The sequence below is a fragment of the Bombina bombina genome, chromosome 5 (genome assembly GCF_027579735.1).
Source record: "Bombina bombina isolate aBomBom1 chromosome 5, aBomBom1.pri, whole genome shotgun sequence".
NCBI classification, from domain to species: Eukaryota; Metazoa; Chordata; class Amphibia; order Anura; family Bombinatoridae; genus Bombina; species Bombina bombina.
In genome coordinates, this window is record NC_069503.1 from 676,897,844 (window position 1) to 676,918,254 (window position 20,411).

General features: G+C 38.8%; 1 protein-coding gene across 2 annotated transcripts in view; it reads left to right on the plus strand.

The window, feature by feature from the left end:
- TNFRSF11A (TNF receptor superfamily member 11a) overlaps nucleotides 1-20,411 on the plus strand; it is a 367,845-nt gene that overhangs the window by 139,340 nt on the left and 208,094 nt on the right. For both annotated transcript variants that reach the window (XM_053714632.1, XM_053714633.1), the window contains exon 2: nucleotides 5,317-5,398. In XM_053714632.1, coding sequence (XP_053570607.1) covers nucleotides 5,317-5,398 — 82 coding nt within the window. The remainder of the gene's footprint in view (nucleotides 1-5,316; nucleotides 5,399-20,411) is intronic.

Here is a 20,411-nt window from a genome sequence, read left to right on the forward strand (position 1 = left end):
AAAACTAAATACTTACCTTTAAAATAAACCCTAATATAGCTACAATATAAATAATAATTATATTCTAGCTATCTTAGGATTTATTTTTATTTTACAGGTACCTTTCAATTTATTTTAACCATGTACAATAACTATTAAATAGTTATTAACTATTTAATAGCTTACCTAGCTAAAATAAAGAGAAATGTACCTGTGAAATAAATCCTAACCTAAGTTACAATTACACCTAACACTACACTATACTTTAATAAATTATTCCTATTTAAACTAAATACTTACCTGTAAAATAAACCCTAAGATAGCTACAATATAATTAATAATTATATTCTAGCTATCTTAGGATTTATATTTATTTTACAGGTAACTTTGTATTTATTTTAGCTAGTTAGAATAGTTATTAAATAGTTATTAACTATTTAATAACTACCTAGCTAAAAGAAATATAAAATTACCTGTAAAATAAATCCTAACTTAAGTTACAATTAAACCTAATACTACACTATCATTAAATTAACTAAATAAACTACCTACAAAGAACTACAATGAAATACAATTACATAAACTAACTAAAGTACAAAAAATAAAAAAAGCTAAGTTACAAAAAATAAAAAATTAAGTTACAAACATGTTAAAAATATTACAACAATTTTAAGCTACTTACACCTAATCTAAGCCCCCTAATAAAATAACAAACCCCCCCAAAATAAAAAAAATCCCTACCCTATTCTAAATTACATAAATTTCAAAGCTCTTTTACCTTACCAGCCCTTAAAAGGGCCATTTGTGGGGGCATGCCCCAAAAAGTTCAGCTCTTTTGCCTGTAAAATAAAAATACAACCCCCCCAACATTAAAACCCACCACCCACATACCCCTAATCTAACCCAAACCCCCCTTACAAAAACCTAACACTAATCCCCTGAAGATCATCCTACCTTGAGTCGTCTTCACTCAGCCGAGCCACCGATGGAACTGAAGAGGACATCCGGAGCGGAAGAAGTTAATCCTCCAAGCGGCGCTGAAGAAATCTTCCATCCGATGAAGTCATCATCCAGGCGGCGCTGAAGAAGTCTTCGATCCGGCCGATGTCATCTTCAAAGAGGCGCTGAAGAGGTCTTCTATCCGGGCGAAGTCATCTTCCAAGCCGGGTCTTGAATCTTCCTTCCGCCGACGCGGAACCACCTTCTTCACCGACGGACTACGACGAATGACGGCTCCTTTAAGGGACGTCATCCAAGATGGCGTCCCCTCAATTCCGATTGGCTGATAGGATTCTATCAGCCAATCGGAATTAAGGTAGGAAAATCTGATTGGCTGATGGAATCAGCCAATCAGATTGAGCTCGCATTCTATTGGCTGTTCCGATCAGCCAATAGAATGCGAGCTCAATCTGATTGGCTGATTGGATCAGCCAATCGGATTGAACTTGAATCTGATTGGCTGATTCCATCAGCCAATCAGATTTTCCTACCTTAATTCCGATTGGCTGATAGAATCCTATCAGCCAATCGGAATTGAGGGGACGCCATCTTGGATGACGTCCCTTAAAGGAGCCGTCATTCGTCGTAGTCCGTCGGTGAAGAAGGTGGTTCCGCGTCGGCGGAAGGAAGATTCAAGACCCGGCTTGGAAGATGACTTCGCCCGGATAGAAGACCTCTTCAGCGCCTCTTTGAAGATGACATCGGCCGGATCGAAGACTTCTTCAGCGCCGCCTGGATGATGACTTCATCGGATGGAAGATTTCTTCAGCGCCGCTTGGAGGATTAACTTCTTCCGCTCCGGATGTCCTCTTCAGTTCCATCGGTGGCTCGGCTGAGTGAAGACGACTCAAGGTAGGATGATCTTCAGGGGATTAGTGTTAGGTTTTTGTAAGGGGGGTTTGGGTTAGATTAGGGGTATGTGGGTGGTGGGTTTTAATGTTGGGGGGGGGGTTGTATTTTTATTTTACAGGCAAAAGAGCTGAACTTTTTGGGGCATGCCCCCACAAATGGCCCTTTTAAGGGCTGGTAAGGTAAAAGAGCTTTGAAATTTATGTAATTTAGAATAGGGTAGGGATTTTTTTTATTTTGGGGGGGTTTGTTATTTTATTAGGGGGCTTAGATTAGGTGTAAGTAGCTTAAAATTGTTGTAATATTTTTAACATGTTTGTAACTTAATTTTTTATTTTTTGTAACTTAGCTTTTTTTATTTTTTGTACTTTAGTTAGTTTATGTAATTGTATTTCATTGTAGTTATTTGTAGGTAGTTTATTTAGTTAATTTAATGATAGTGTAGTATTAGGTTTAATTGTAACTTAAGTTAGGATTTATTTTACAGGTAATTTTGTATTTCTTTTAGCTAGGTAGTTATTAAATAGTTAATAACTATTTAATAACTATTCTAACTAGCTAAAATAAATACAAAGTTACCTGTAAAATAAATATAAATCCTAAGATAGCTATAATATAATTATTAATTACATTGTAGCTATCTTAGGGTTTATTTTACAGGTAAGTATTTATTTTTAAATAGGAATAATTTATTAAAGTATAGTGTAGTGTTAGGTGTAATTGTAACTTAGGTTAGGATTTATTTCACAGGTACATTTCTCTTTATTTTAGCTAGGTAAGCTATTAAATAGTTAATAACTATTTAATAGCTATTGTACATGGTTAAAATAAATTGAAAGGTACCTGTAAAATAAAAATAAATCCTAAGATAGCTAGAATATAATTATTATTTATATTGTAGCTATATTAGGGTTTATTTTAAAGGTAAGTATTTAGTTTTAAATAGGATTCATTTAGTTAATAAGAGTTAATTTATTTAGATTTATTTAATTAATATTTAAGTTAGGGGGCGTTAGGGTTAGGGTTAGGTTTAGGGGTTAATAATTTTATTACAGTGGCGGCGGCGTAGTGGGGGGCAGGATAGGGGTTAATAAATTTATTATAGGTTGCGACGGTGTAGGGGGGGCAGATTAGGGGTTAATAAATGTATTATAGGTGGCGACGGTGTAGGGGGGGCAGGATAGGGGTTAATACATTTAATATAGGTTGCGGCGGGTTCAGGGAGCGGCGGTTTAGGGGTTAATACATTTATTATAGTTGCGGTGGGCTCCGGGAGCGGCGGTTTAGGGGTTAATATGTATAGAGTAGCTTGCGGTGGGCTCCGGGAGCGGCGGTTTAGGGGGTAATAACTTTATTTAGTTGCGGCGGTGTAGGGGGGGTCAGATTAGTGGTGTTTAGACTCGGGGTACATGTTAGGGTGTTAGGTGTAGACAGCTCCCATAGAAATCAATGGGATGTTTGTCAGCAGCGAACTTGTACTTTCGCTATGGTCAGACTCCCATTGATTCCTATGGGATCCGCCGCCTCCAGGCTGGCGCTTTGAAAACCAGGTACGCTGGGCCGTAAAAGTGCCGAGCGTACCTGCTAGTTTTTTGATAGCTAGCAAAAGTAGTGAGAATGTGCCGCACTTGTGTGCGGAACATCTGGAGTGACGTAAGAATCGATCTGTGTCGGACTGAGTCCGGCGGATCGAAGCTTACGTCACAAAATTCTACTTTTGCCGGTCTCGAGCCTTTGATAACTAAGGCGTATCAGCCTCGCCACAAATACGCTGCGGAATACGCAGCGTATTTGAGGTTGACGGCTTGATAACTAGGCCCCCATATGTCTGTTTGAATAATGATATAAAAAAAGAAGTATATCCCTAGCAACATATATTACTATTCATACCAGTGTAATGGCACTGAAGATTAGGTTTGTAGATACTGTAGGTAAACAAAGCTGACTTTCAAATCAGGCTTGGAGGTTACCATGATGGAATTTACTTAGCAAGAGGACAGAGCATGCAATTTTAAACATATTTCTAATTTACTTATATTATCATTTTGTCTTTGTTTTCTTGGTACTGTTTGTTGAAAAGCAGGGACATAAGGTAAGGAATATGCATGGGTCTGGAGCACTATATGGCATCAGTTTTGTAAGATTGATATCCATTTGCAAGAGCACTAGATGGCAGCCCTATTTCCTTCCATTTAGTGCTCCTGAAACCTACCTAGGTGCTCTTCATCTAAAAATACCATTGTAAATAAGTACATTTCACAATAGAAGTAAATTGGAAACTTTTTTAAAATTGTATTTTCTGTATGAATCTCAAAAGAACATTTTTAGGTTTGGCATCTCTTTAAAAAGACTCTTCACTAGAACTAAGAGCCTATACCAAACCCTAAAAATAACCCATAATTCATCCTTCACCAAACTCTACAGTAGGCACTATGCATTCTGGTAAGTAGTGTTCTCCTGGCATCCACCACACACAATACTTCCATCACAATGCCAGATAGTAAAGTGTGATTCATCATCACTCCAGAGAACACCTTTCCACTGCTCCAGAGTCCAGTGACAGCAGCCTGCTTTATACCACTACAGCCGATGTTTGGCATTGCGCATGTTGATGTGAGGCTTGGGTACACATTCTCGGCTATGGAAACCCATTTCATGACGTTCCTGAGCACAGTTCTTGTGCTGATGTTGCTTCCAGGGGAGGTTTGGTACTCAGATCCAACAGATGATTGAAGATGTTTACACTCTAAATGCTTCAGCACTTGGCGGCCCTACTCTATCAGTTTGCATGGTCTACCACCTCATAGCTGGGCTGTTGTTGCTCCTAGTAGGGCAGAAATGTAACAAACTGACATGTGACAAAGGTAGAATCCTATGACAGTGCCACGTATAAAATCACTGAGCTTTTCAGTATGTTTGTTGCTGAGGACCCTATGTGGAAATAAAGGTTCTTTTAAAGAATTTTGGAGGCTGGAATATACTTTGTTCTTGACCCGTTGTACTGCCATTGCTTGTCTATTGAGATTTCATGGATTTTATGTACCTGTTAGCACTGGATGTGGCTGAAACATCTGACCACATTAATTAGGTGTGTCCACATACTTTTGGCCACATAGTGTATATAAATGTCCAGTGACCGAGGGACAGTTTTATATAAGGTTGCAGGGAGCTCTTCTCCCCTTCAGATGGCTCTTTTGAAATGTAGTTACCTTGTTTACCCACCCACCTAAAATTTCCAAAACGCACATTTTTAGTTCTGTATGTTCAAGGGGCAACAAAAACGATGGCACATTCTTAGTTTTGCTGGGGATCCAGCATGTTTAGGAAAATGTATTACTGGATGAAGAATGTGTTCTCCTACTAGTAAAGTAAAGCTTGCTTGATACTTGTGTTAGTTTCCATTATACACATTTTTGTAATATGTTATTCTCTTACACTTTAGAAACCTCAGCATGTCTGATCCTTTAAAACATAATATTTTATCCACAGTTCCCTGATCAGAACTCTGTCATCTGTGACCCAGAGAAGCAGTATCAGCTTAGCAACCGTTGTTGCTCCAAATGCGAACCAGGTAATTATTATTAATCATTTTTTACTTAATCATAATGAGATAAAATGGAGTAAATTAATAGAAGAGATGTTATGCAAAAATGTATTTTATTATTATTGCTTCTACCAATTACACAAATATAATGACTGAAAAGGCAGATGTTATGTAAAATGAGAAGTATTTACGTAGCTGGAAACTTGACTTCCTAGCTGAACTCATTACAATATCTTATTGCAAATGGCTCCATGCAATAACATTTAAAGGGACAGTTTACTCCAGAATTGTTATTGTTTAAATATAGATAGATAAATATGGATAGATATTTAACCCCTTAACGACGCAAGTCGTACAGGGTACGTCGCACACAACCTGGTCTTAAAAGACCAGCGACGTACCCTGTTCGACTTTAGGGGTTTAAAGCAGCTGGAAGCGATCCTGCTCGCTTCCAGCCGCTTTCCGGTTATTGCAGTGATGCCTCGATATCGAGGCATCCTGCAATAACACCCCTTGGCCATCCGATGCAGAGAGAGCCACTCTGTGGCCCTCTCTGCACCGGACATCGATGGCCGGTATCGTTGGTGGGTGGGAGCCTGTGTGGGAGGCGGGTGGCGGCCATCGATGTAGATCGGTGATGTGGAGGGGGGCGGGATCGTGGGCGGGGATGTCCGGACGCGCGCACGGATGCGCGCGCGTGCACAGGAAGGTGGGGGTGGGCGCGTGCACGGGGAGGGAGCGGGTGGGAGCCGCTACACTACAGAAAATGTTGGAGAAGAAATGTTCAAATAAAAGATAAAAAAGTAAAAAAAAAAAAAAAAAAGATCAGGCAGGTGGTGGGGGTAGGTCTGTGGGGGGTGGGGGGGGGGAAGCTACACTACAGAAAAAAAAACAAGTACAAAAAAACTACTTTTTTTTTGCAAACTGGGTACTGGCAGACAGCTGCCAGTACCCAAGATGGCCCCCAATAAGGCAGATGGGGAGGGTTTAAGAGCTGTTTTGGGGGGGATCAGGGAGGTTGGGGGCTAAGGGGGGATGCTACAACACAGCATATGTAAATATGCTAAAAAAAATAAGTTTTAAAAAAACTTTTATTTTAGTACTGGCAGACTTTCTGCCAGTACTTAAGATGGCGGGGACAATTGTGGGGTGGGGGAGGGAAGGGAGCTGTTTGGGAGGGATCAGGGGTCTGATGTGTCAGGTGGGAGGCTGATCTCTACACTAAAGCTAAAATTAACCCTGCAAGCTCCCTACAAACTACCTAATTAACCCCTTCACTGCTAGCCATAATACACGTGTGATGCGCAGCAGCATTTAGCGGCCTTCTAATTACCAGAAAGCAACGCCAAAGTCATATATGTCTGCTATTTCTGAACAAAGGGGATCCCAGAGAAGCATTTACAACCATTTGTGCCATAATTGCACAAGCTGTTTGTAAATAATTTCAGTGAGAAACCTAAAATTGCGAAAAAATTTAAGTTTTTTTTTAAATTTGATCGCATTTGGCGGTGAAATGGTGGCATTAAATATACCAAAATAGGCCTAGATCAATACTTTGGGTTGTCTACTACACTACACTTAAGCTAAAATTACCTCTACAAGCTCCCTACATGCTCCCTAATTAACCCCTTCACTGCTGGGCATAAAACACGTGTGGTGCGCAGTGGCATTTAGCAGCCTTCAAATTACCAAAAAGCAACACCAAAGCCATATAAGTCTGCTATTTCTGAACAAAGGGGATCCTAGAGAAGCATTTACAACCATTTATGCCATAATTGCATAAGTAGTTTGTAAATAATTTCTGTGAGAAACCTAAACCTAAACCTGTGAAAAAGTGAACAATTTTTTTTATTTGATCGCATTTGGCGGTGAAATGGTGGCATGAAATATACCAAAATGGGCCTAGATCAATACTTTGGGATGTCTTCTAAAAAAAAAAATTATACATGTCAAGGGATATTCAGGTATTCCTGACAGATATCAGGGTTCCAATGTAACTAGTGCTCATTTTGAAAAAAAGTGGTTTTGAAATAGCAAAGTGCTTCTTGTATTTATTTCCCTATAACTTGCAAAAAAATCAAAGAACATGTAAACATTGGGTATTTCTAAACTCAGGACAAAATTTAGAAACTATTTAGCATGGTTGTTTTTTGGTGGTTGTAGATGTGTAACAGATTTTGGGAGTCAAAGTTAGAAAAAGTGTGTTTTTTTCCATTTTTTCCTCATATTTTATAATTTTTTTAATAATAAATGATAAGATATGATGAAAATAATGGTATCTTTAGAAAGTCCATTTAGTGGCGAGAAAAACGGTATATAATATGTGTGGGTACAGTAAATGAGTAAGAGGAAAATTACAGCTAAACACAAACACTGCAGAAATGTAAAAATAGCCCTGGTCCTTAAGGGAAAGAAATTGAAAATTGGCCTTGGTCCTTAAGGGGTTAACGATAGATAATCCCTTTATTACTCATTCTCCAGTTTTGCATAACCAGCACATTTATATTAATACACTTTTTACCTCTGTGATTACCTTGTATCTAAGCCTCTGCAGTCTGCCCACTTATTTCAGTTCTTTTACAGACTTGTATTTTAGGAAATCAGTGTTGACCCCTAGGTAAATCCACAGGAGTGAGCACAATGTTATCTTTATTAAACACATGAACTAGCGCTGTCTAGCTGTGAAAAAATGTCAAAATGCACTGATGTAAGAGGTGGCCTTCAAGGGCTTAGAAATTAGCATATGGGCCTACCTAGGTTTACTATTCAACAACAATGAATACCAAAAGAACAAAGCAAATCTGATGATAAAAGGAAATTGGAATTTGTTTGAAATTGCGTGCCCTATCTAAATCATGAAAGCTTAATTTTGACAAGACTGTCCCTTTAAGATGCCAGCACATAACTCTTTTTTAGACTTGTTTGAACCAGGATGTTAAATCTGAACTTTAAAATTAAAGTTTATCCTGTTTGTTTTTTGCAACAATTTTGAATAGGTTTCTTTTTAATAGGTAACTTTTTAAACTTTATTTTAACCTGTCTTGTTAAGTCTGGCATCGATTAATTTGTTTTAGAAATGTGCTTTTGTCAGGACATGTTGCGTTAGTCCATTCACACCTTCATGTAACATCTCATTAGCAAATTGTAATACATGTCAAATGCATATGTTGCTATACATTTCCTTTTGATAATTGGTATTTAAAATATTTGTTTATTAATTTTTCAAGATACATTAATGCCCATTTACTCTACATACATAGCTTCATATTATGAGACAAAGAATACTGAATATTATATTAATCAATTATTCACATATACACATGAGAAATTGGAAACCAACAGGCTAACAACATTTTTTGCAGGTAAAGTCAAAAGTAAACTTTCATGGCTCAGATAGCAAATGCAGTTTTAAACAACTTTTCTGGTTACTTCTATTATGTAATTTGTGTTGTTCTTTTTTTTATATCCTTTGTTGAACAGCACACCTAGGTATGCTCAGGAGCAACACTGCACTACTGGGAGCTAGCTGCTGATTGGTGGCTGCACATATATAGCAAATGTAATTTGCTCATCCTCTATGTTCAGCTAGCTTCGTGTAGTGCACTGCTGCTCCTTTAACAAAGAATACTAAGAGAATGATGCAAATTTCATAATAGAAGTAATTTGGAAAGTTTTTTTAAAATGATGTGCTCTATTTAAATCATGGAAGACAAATTTGGGGTTTTATGTCCCTCTAAGTAAAAGCTGTTCAAGCTAATTTGTAAACTAAATAAATTGCAACATGCTACAAATATCCGAAAACAGCTACAATATGTGTTTGCTTAATGTCCCTTTAAGTGATGTCAAATTTATACATATTTGAACACATATTTCATAACATCATGTTATTAAAAATCAAACCGCTATGTATGTTTTTTAAATCACTTCTATTTTTTAATTTTATTCATGTATCTGTGTTTAGTCATAGTATAACGTAGCGAGTGGTCCCACCCGCTCTACACGTATGGAGCAATGGAGTTATTACAAGGGGCGTGATGTAGGTAGCGATGGCTGCCAGCTGGCCTGGTTTCAAATTGAATATCGAAGAAAACGTCAGGGGAAAAAAATAAAATTGTGCTTTGGGCAGGGGATGGGGACAATGGATAGACCCTGCAAAGCAGTGTTTAATTTATTAATGGAGCAAGTAATAAAAAAATTTATGAATTTAAGTTAGGCTTCATTTTGATGAAGATTATGATGCTTGATTGCAAGTAACTATCCTTTACCATCACTTTAAGTTTGATAAAATTTACCTGAGCATTCAGCATTCTACACAGTGGTTGTTTAGACCAGAGGCCAGGCTTATTTATGTCTCTCACAATGGGAAGCAGCAAAGGTGACCAGGAGCATGGATTCTACTGAGCTTTTCAAGAGGTGTACCCCTGAACTGTTCTTGATTATCAAAACCTTGCAGATTGTGCTAACAAAATGACAGCATTAGGTGATTTTAAAACATTTATTTTCTTCTTAAAAGGGAAGAGTCTACAGCTGTATTCATTACTTTTGGGAATTCAGAACCTGGCCACCAGGAGGAGGCAAAGATACCCCAGCCAAAGGCTTAAATACCTTCCCCACTTCCCTCATCCCCCAGTCATTCTTTGCCTCTTGTTACAGGAGGTTGGCAGAGAAGTGTACAGAAGTTTGAGATAGTCTTTTATGGAGGGTAGTACTCTTCTCAATGGGACTGGAGTTTTAAGTAATCCTGTCAGCCTCTCAGTGAGAGAGTTAGAGTCCGGAGATGCAGGAAAAGTTTTATTAACAGCTACTTTGGTAATCAGCGTTGACGAGTTTAGCTGCCTACCTTTCTTCACTCAGTCCATGTCAGAAGCGAGGCTACTATCTGTCACAATTGTTCCTATTCCACGGCGTAGATTCCGGTAAGATCATTTAATTTAATTTCGATATGTGAATATGTTAACGAAACAGGGTAGGGTCCCAGTGGGACTCCTTTTATTTTAATAAGGAATTATGGGTTAATATCTCCTGATGGGGGTTATTTAATCATGTTTGTTATATGATTCTATCTGCAAATGTGTAGCTTTACTCACGGCCTTTACGGAGCATAACGGTCTTCTTTTAATGATGTGATCTTTCCAGATTACGCGCCCTTTTGTGACTGGCACGGTGCACCTCGTGACGGGTGCGGTTACATTGTTTTTCACTTCCGTATGCTGACTGTGTGCGACCGAGAGAGTCTAGCTTGTGGGTTGTCTGGTTCACAGGAGGTGGTAAGTGCCCCAGCCATTGGGGGTGTCAAAGGGTGCCAGTTAGTTTTATCTTTTTGTAATCCCAGGATTATGGAGGATTCTGATATGCGCAACACGGATGCCTCAGATACGGAGGATGTGTCTTGTGATGAATATGAAATGGCCCGGGTAATTAATGCCCATCAATTATGTTCCGGGTGCCTTTCTAGAGTACTCTCTTCTCCTGAGTCTGGGAGCTTAGAGTGCGTTGAGCCATCCTCCTCCGAGGTTTCTATGACCCATGAGGCACGTGCCCAAGACCCTTTCCCGGCTACGCACGCAGGTGTCTCTATGGCCTTCACTCCTCCAGAGAGTGGCCTGTTTCCGCCGGAGGTTACGACACGGTTCCACATGGCCATTTCTATGGCACTGTCTCATTTATATCTCCTAAAGTGAAGTAGTTCTCTGATATTGTCCGTGCTCCGTTAACCTAGGCCCATTGAGCGTGGGATCGCCGGATTCAGTTCGGCCTTCCGGGGAAACGTTGGCCCCTGAGGCTTCAGGGGCCCCAATCTCGGAACCGAGGTCTCCAGCAGATTCGGCGAGGGATGATTTTGCCTTCCATTATAGGCTGGCTCGCCTTAGAGTTCTTTTAAGACATGTTTTGGCAATGTTAGAGGATCCCAGTCCTAGTGGGCAGGGGGATCCGAGGCCTTAGAAGTTTGATGGCAAAATGGATATGACGTTAGAGGATGAAGCAATCTTCTTATGTTCTTCAATTTATTTTTTATAGTTTTTTCGGTTCCTTTTCTATCTTGTCTATTTCAGCTAATACCCTCGGTTGGACTATGGTCTTTGCCGTTCGGGTGTGTTGCATCCTCGATGTTACGCTAGCCTTGGGGCTTGTCAGTAGCGGTGTCGAGGTTGGGTCCGGCAGTTGTCCCTTTTTTCTAGATACTCCTTTTGGAGCTTCGTGGGCTGAGATGGCGAGCAGGGTCCTGGGATATCATTTACTTCAGGTATTGATGTTATCCTGCCTGGGTATCACGTGTTGCCGCTTGCCTATGAGATTTCTTGTGATCCATTTTAGTGGATGTTGATTCTCAGACTGTTCAGGAGTCCTTCATGACTCCTGAGTTTGAGGCTATCTAGATCACCAGATCTACGGACTTTAGAGGTGCGCTCCTCCTTGGAGGAGACAGTTAGGGTTCTCTCAGAGATTGGATTTTTTCATTGTCCATTATCGAGAACCCTGACCTGGTCCTCATCTCTCTGTGAATGGGTGTGGATGGTTTGGTTCTCACTTGAAGTTGTGGTCCCGTGAACCCTCTTCGTTGGGGCTGGGGCTCTGTGAGAGATGCCTTTGTGACTGTGGCTCAGGCTTTAGGCCTTGTCTTCTGGTGCATTCACAATGTTCATGTAGACTCCAGGTATTTTTCAACTGGGTTGGCGATGTGGCCGAGGGTCTCGCCTCTGTAGTAGTAGGTTTTTTCTGTTGTTCATCCCTTCTCTTTCAGAGTAGGGTTTGGGTTCTCCGGGTTTGGAATTACCTTAGTATTATGGAGTCCTTGGTCCTGCTTTGCAGGGGTTCTTTCCCTTCCTGTGTTTCAGGTTCCTGGTAGGGGAGCTGTGATGCAGTGTATGGTTCCCCCATTCCTGCAGCAGGAGACTGAGGGTTTTGCTCCCATTGGGGATTCTACTATGTTTATCCAATATATGGATGCTGAGGTTTTTGGGGGACTTCTTCCCTTGAGAAGTGTGCCCTTTTTTGTCTTCGACTGTGTGTAGGGGGTCTCGTACCCGAGCACAATGTTTCTTTGACTCACAGTAGCATGCCGTTTGTAGCAGCGGTCTAACAGGAGATTTTGTTCCTCGTTGAGCCTCTCTTTTCTCCTGTAGTCTTGTACTCTTGTCTTTGGTCTTTTTTACTAGCCTTTGGGCTGGGACCATTATCCCGGAGGGAATTAAGGTAGAAAAAATCCTATTGGCTGATCCAATCAGCCAATAGGATTGAGCTTGCATTCTATTGGCTGTTCCAATCAGCCAATAGAATGCGAGCTCAATCCTATTGGCTGATTGGATCAGCCAATAGGATTGAAATTCAACCCTATTGGCTGATTGCATCAGCCAATAGGATTTTTTCTACCTTAATTCCGATTGGCTGATAGAATTCTATCAGCTAATCGGAATTGAAGGGACGCCATCTTGGATGACGTCACTTAAAGGTACCGTCATTTAGTTTTAGTCGTCGGATGGAAGAGGATGCTCCGCGTCGGATGTCTTGAAGATGGACCCGCTCCGGATGGATGAAGATAGAAGATGCCACCTGGATGAAGACTTCTGCCCATCTGGAGGTCCTCTTCTGCCCGGATCGGATGAAGACTTCTGGCCGTCTGGAGGACCACTTCTGCCCGGTTGGGTGAAGACGTCTCAAGGTAGGGTGATCTTCAAGGGGTTAGTATTAGATTTTATTAAGGGGGATTGGGTGGGTTTTAGAGTAGGGTTGGGTGTGTGGGTGGTGGGTTTTAATGTTGGGGGGGTATTTTTTTTTCCAGGTAAAAGAGCTGATTACTTTGGGGCAATGCCCAGCAAAAGGCCCTTTTAAGGGCTATTTGTAATTTAGTATAGGGTAGGGATTTTTATTATTTTGGGGGGCTTTTTTATTTTATTAGGGGGATTAGATTAGGTGTAATTAGTTTAAAATTCTTGTAATTATTTTATTATTTTCTGAAATTGTTTTTTTTTCGTACTTTAGTTTATTTAATTTAATTGTAATTAATTGTAGTTAATTTAGGTAATTTATTTAATTATAGTGTAGTGTTAGGTGTAATTGTAACTTAGGTTAGGGTTTATTTTACAGGCAAATTTGTACTTATTTTAACTAGGAAGTTATTAAATAGTTAATAACTATTTAATAACTATTGTACCTAGTTAAAATAAATGCAAAGTTGCCTATAAAATAAAAATAAACCATAAGCTAGATACAAAATGTAACTATTAGTTATATTGTAGCTAGCTTAGGGTTTATTTTCTAGGTAAGTATTTAGTTTTAAATAGGAATAATTTAGGTAATGATAGTAATATTTATTTAGATTATTTTAAATTATATTTAAGTTAGGGGGGTGTTAGGGTTAGGGTTAGACTTAGGTTTAGGGGTTAATACATTTAATATAGTTGCGGCAACGTTGGGGTCGGCAGATTAGGGGTTAATAAATGTAGGTAGGTGTCGGCGATGTTAGCGATGGCAGATTAGGGGTTAATAAAATTTAACTAATGTTTGCGAGGCGGGAGTGCGGCGGTTTAGGGGTTAATATATCTATTGAAGTGGCGGCGATGTCCGGTTGGCAGATTAGGGGTTAAAATTTTTTATTTAAGTGTTTGCGATGTGGGGGGGGGGGGGCTCGGTTTAGGGGTTAATAGGTAGTTTATGGGTGTTAGTGTACTTTTTAGCACTTTAGTTAAGAGTTTTATGTTACGGCGTTAGCCCATAAAACTCTTAACTACTGACTTTTAAATGCGGTAGGAGTCTTGACAGGAGAGGGTCTACCGCTCACTTTTTCCAAGACTCGTAATACCGGCGTTAGGCAAATCCCATTAAAAAGATAGGATACGCAATTGACGTAAGTGGATTTGCGGTATGCTCGAGTCGCGGAAGAAAAGTGAGCGGTACACCTGTACCTGCCAGACTCGTAATACCAGCAGGCATTAAAAAGCAGCGTTGGGACCTCTCAACGCTGCTTTTTAAGGCTAACGCAAGACTCGTAATCTAGGCGTATAACTTTACTCTTATTTTGTCAATATTTAAACAACTTTAAAAATTACATCTAAGTTTTATTCTGACTAATCTTTACTTTGAATGCATCATTCTATTTATTCAGTGTTTAATGTTCCTTTAATGTAATAGTATTTCTTTTTTTTTTTTTTTAAAGCTTTTATTTGTAAACAGAAAAGATAATCATACATGTTTCCAATTGCAGCGAAAAAAAAATAAAGATACCAAGAGTACACAATACAGACAATTACTTGGCATTTTGTTACATTAATTTGTTGCATAGGGTCTTCTATATAAACTCAGATATATATATTTTATCATATACTGCTAACATAAAAAAAAAAAAAAAAAAAAGAAAAAAAGAAATACAGCCATAAAAGAGTAAATAATAGTGAAACAGATAAGGATCCTAATCTCAAATGGTACTCTAACAAATATAAATATTTTTTTTTATTCTACTTGTCTTAATATACACCCTTGTCTCTCTCTTCTCCGAGAATTATGTGATGGGTTCACCATCTTTAAAGAATAGAAATCTTAGAATAGAAATCCTATCTAATATCTGAGTGGAGACTTGTGGGAAGAGAGGGGGGCCGGGGAGGGCAAAACAAGAAAAAAAAAAAAAAAAAAAAAAGGGTGGGGGGGGGGGGACCTTTTATTCGTTCCTAAACCACAATCTAGGAAAAATACCACGGTCTATTTGCTGTTGTACCCAAGTAGATGATTTGTGTTGGAGGACCGCCTGTCTCTGCATCTCAACAGGGAGAGCAAGAATATAGTTCTTCCATTTGTTATAAAATCTAATAATCTGTTTCGGATTGGTAGTTCTTAAGTTACATTGTTCCATCACCATTTGATGTTGCGCTTCTTTCAGGAAGTCTGTGAGTTTAGGTGAATTGTGGTTTCTCCAATTTTTCAAGATTAAATTCCGACCTGTCAGTATAAGTAAGTTAATGAATCTGTTGTTGGGAACAGCCACACTATAGTTACCTAGAAAGAATATCTGGTTTAGAGTCAGTTTAAACTTTACCCCCATTGTCTTATTAGCCCAAAAATTAATCTTCTGCCAGAATTGGGTTATTTTAGGGCAATCCCAGAAACAATGTGTTAAGTCTGCCTTTTCCTTACAACACTTAGGGCAATTACTTTTAACCTGACTCCATTTTTCCAGCCTAGCTGGCGTGAGATAAACCCTATTTAATATTTTCAAATGCGATTCTTTCCATGCACTCATACATGTAGCACCAGTAACAAATATAATACTTTGCTTTAAGGTCTCACTCTCTACCCTCAGGTTTGCTTCGGCCCACTTAATTGTCAGAGCCTCGATATTCTTAATACCCAAAGATTTCATAATCGTATCATAGAATTGAGAGATAGTGTTCACCCCCTCACGATAATGTATTATAACTTGCTTGACCTTGCTGTTGTTTATCTCAGGACCTGATTCTTGTCTCAATTCCTCAAGCCAATGCCTGAGTTGCAGGTATGCAAAAAAACTTGACCTTGGGAGTCCAAACTGTTGAGAGATACTCTCAAACGAACGGAGCCTGAAATTGTCATTTTCACATAGCTGTGATACATAGATCACTCCTCTTTCCGCCCATGCCCCAAATGTCGAAGGAACCAAAGCCGCTGGAAAACTTGGATTGCCTAAAATTGGTAGAACTTCTGATTTCCGATAATCTATTGCCAGCTCCTTACAGATGCTCTGCCAAGCCTGTATAATGAATTTGAAGGTCGTTAACTGATTAATTTTATCAGGTAGTTTGCTAGCTGTATGGTGTATAATAGCCTTTAATGTGAAGGGTTTTATCAGGCTAGATTCCATCTCATAAAATGAGACGAGATTCTTTTCAGTGATCCAATCTAGAGCGAACTTGGCTACCGCTGCATAATTGTAAAATTTCAGATTGGGACAGGCCATCCCTCCAAAAGCTTTTGGTAGAGTTAACTTAAATATAGAAATCCGAGGTTTCTTACCTTGCCAAATAAATTGATTGAAAGACTGATTAAGGAAGATCAAATCTTTCTTATATAACAGGAGTGGGAGATTCTGCAAAAAATACAGGAGTTTGGGAAATAACACCACTTTAATCAGCATAATTTGCGCTGTAAGTGAGAGCGGGAGGTTGCTCCAACTCTGTAAATTGGTAGCTAGGGCCTTAATACATTGTTTGAAATTAAGCTCATACCAGAGATTAGGATCCCTAGTTAGCTTAATTCCTAAATAAGAAATCTGAGTGGATTCTATAAAAGGATGGTTATCTTGACCTATAGGTTTACGTATCCATAGAATCTCTGATTTTCCATAATTTATTTTATACCCTGAGAATGAGCTAAACAAATTACAAATATTTAATAATCGCGGGATAGACGTTGCCGTATTACTGAGAAATAATAAAAGGTCATCAGCAAAAAGAGATAGAACTAACTTATGCCTTCCTAGCTGAATGCCCTGCAATTCTTGCCTTAGGTAAATTGCCAGTGGTTCAAGGGATAAATTGAAGAGAAAAGGCGACAGGGGACACCCTTGCCGAGTGCCACGACCCAAAGTTATCTTCTCGGTAGCTTCTCCATTTACTATAATTGAAGAAGATGGCTTATTATATAACTGCCTAATAAATTGATGGAAAGCGCCTGATATACCAAATTTACCCAATACCGTAAGTAGATGATCCCAAATGATGGAATCGAACGCTTTCTCAGCGTCGATTGTGAGAATTGCAAGATCTGGCTTAGGAGAGTGTCTCTGTCTTTCAAAATTATTCCAGTAATAATCAAGGACCAGCTGGACTTTCCTTAAATTTTTAACGGGATTTCTACCCATCATGAAACCGGTCTGGTCAGGATGCACCATATATCCTAAAGGGACTTTCAGTCTACTAGCCAGGATATATGTAAGAATTTTATAGTCCTGATTCAAAAGTGAGATAGGCCTATATGATAAAGGAAGTTCCAAATCTTTACCTTTCTTGGGTATCAAAACTACGTTAGATGCTGCAAATAAGGGGGATTGGGACTTACTCCCTATAAAGTATTCATTGAATAATTTAACTAGAACTGTTGGAATCTGTTCGAGCAGAAGCTTATAAAACTCTGCGGGCAAGGAGTCTGGTCCAGGTGCTTTCCCCAATTTTAATCTTTTTATCGCGTTGACAACTTCTTCAACTGAAATCGGTTCGTTAAGTCTATGTAAATCTTCTGTCTCAATTTGGGGTAAAGTCACCCCTTGCCAAAACTGCTGCTTCGAAGAGAGATTGATCTGCTTAGCTGCATATAGTTCTTGATATGTCTGAAAAAAAGCCTCTCTTATTTCTAAGGGATCTGTTACTCTGATATCCCGAAATTTGACTACTGGAATATAATTTTTCTGTTTCCTAATCTTAACAATTCTAGCTAAATATTTAGCTGAGACCCCTTGTGCTCCTGAATAGAGGGCCTTCAGTTTTACTTCTTCTGAAACCGAATGTTGTTTCAAAAACAAATCATAAACTGACTTGCTGTCTTTATAGATTTGCCATCGTTCAACCGAAGGGTTGTTAAGATATCTCCTATAGTTATTAGCTAGAGTGTTTGAGAGCTGCTCCTCTCTTTTCCCCCAAATGACCCGCATTTTTGCCATATAGGCCTTAATTTCCCCTCTAAAAACTGCTTTGGCAGTTTCCCAGAAAATTTCTGGTCTGTCTGAATAATCCTTATTATAGGCTCTAAATTGAAACCATCTATTTTGGATCCATTTTTTAAAGTGGAGGTTATTAAAAAGATGTTGAGGGAAATATAATCTATGATTCCCTGAAGGGGTTCTATCACTCAAACCTATCTCCAATGTGATAACCGCGTGATCCGAGATCACAATGTCTCGAATATCTGCACGGACCTTCATCTTTAACATATGTTTAGCTATTAAAAAGTAATCAATTCTAGAAAAAAATTTTTTTTCCTGTTTGTTTTTCTCTGTGTGTTTCAATGTGAATCTAGGCTGAATAGATTACATACAGTGTTTTGTTTTTCACTATATATTTTGTCCTAGTCCTGTGTAGACTATTTGATACACCCAAAATTAGCTACATTTATTAAGCTCCAATCCAGCAGTACAGAAGGCTGGTCCTCTCACTTCTTTTTTTTTTTTTTTTTTTCATGTTTTTTGTCGTGTGCATTTACACAATTATATTTAGAGGTTTTATTTATGGCCACGTATTACTCACTGTTTGATTTGGCTGATTTAAGTACAGAATAGCAGCAGACAGACACTTTTTTTTTGTTTTTTCCTCCTTCTCTTTATAATATTCACCAAGGGGTCTGCATTTTTCACTTTCTCACTTTTTCACTAACTACATGGAAAGATATATCTCACATTCTAGACTTTCATCACCCAGCATGCCACCTAAAACAAAAGATAAAAAGCTCAAACCTAATGAGAGCAGCCCAGAATTACAGATTCAGAATGAATCTGGTGCGAGCATTCCAGATAACACTATCTTAATACAACAGATCTCAGAGCTTGTTATGCCACAATTTGAAGCTCTAAAACAAGAAATGGTATCAGTTACCAATGAAATAAAACAATTCTCGTCTCGTATGAATGAGATAGAGTCTCGAGTTTCAGAGGTTGAAGATAGAACAGTAATACAAGAGCAGACGAGTAACACACACAAAGTTAAACTCTCCCAGCTTCAAGCTAAAATAGAAGAGTTGGAGGATAGGTCCAGACGCAACAACCTAAGGGTTGTTGGGTTGCCAGAAACTCCTGAGTTTCAGGATCTGATAAGTTTTGCAGCTATCCAGCTTCCGAAATTAGTAGGAAGCAACATTGAGAATATAAGAATACCAATAGAGAGAGCACATAGACTAGGAACACTTAGAAGAAACTCAGACGGACACACAAGACCTAGAGTAGTTATTATTAAATTCCTAAACTTCCAAGACAAATTTCATATTCTTAGACTCTATCGGAAAAATAATAATATTACCATAGGAGCAAATAGAATTCTTCTATTCCAAGACTTTTCAATGGAGACCCAAAACAAGCGAAGGGAAATGGCCCCATTTTGCTCTCAACTAATAAAAGCTAATTTTAAGGCGAGACTTGTATACCCTGCAAAGGTAATTTTGGATAAAGATGGCGAATCTCATAGCTTTACTAAGCTTGAAGAGATCAAGACATATTGCCACAGTTTAGGCCTTTAATAACATACACAGTAGCTGGCAAAATAGCCTCAAAAAACAAACTCAAAAAAATTAAAACAACAGAAATAACCCTGCCTTTGGTACTGGGAACTGAGATAGACAATAAAGACCCAATTGACTTCCTGAAAAGGATTAAATAAATTTATGATCTGATGAGAGGGAAAGGTAGAGGAATGGGAACATGTGGGGAGGGGTCGGGAGGGGCGTTCTTTATCAGCAATTTTTTTTTTCCTCCTTCTCCCCCACCCCCCCATGAAGGTTGGTTTATCACGTGTTTTAATTCTTCCCTAGTTTGAATGGTTAAGTTAAAATTTCTATCCTGGAATACTGGTGGGATATCATGCCCAAGTAAAAGGAAGCTGATAATTAGACATCTTGGTCTTCAAAAACCAGATGTAGCATTTATACAGGAGACCCATCTTAAACCCAAAGAAGCCGTTAAACTTAAAAGTAAGTGGGTGGGGGAGGTAGTGTTTACCCCATACGATAAAGCTAAAAGAGGACTGGCTATTTTGATTCGTAAGCAGCTGAATTATAATATAATTGCAGTGGATAATGACCTCAATGGGAGATATCAAATTCTTGAGATTGAAATCAATGGTTTTAACTTTGTGTTTTGTAATATCTATGGACCAAACCGGATAGATAAAAAATTTTGGGAAGATATTAGTTTGAAACTATTTCTGTATGCAGGGAAAAACTTAGTGGTAGCTGGCGATTTCAATATGGCCTTTTCTCATGTCCTAGACAGGTCAAGATCCAGGTATGCACCCAGGAAAGCCAGGGAAACAGATATTCTCCAAAAATTTAGCAAGAAATTAGTATTACAAGATGTATGGCGGGCACATAATCC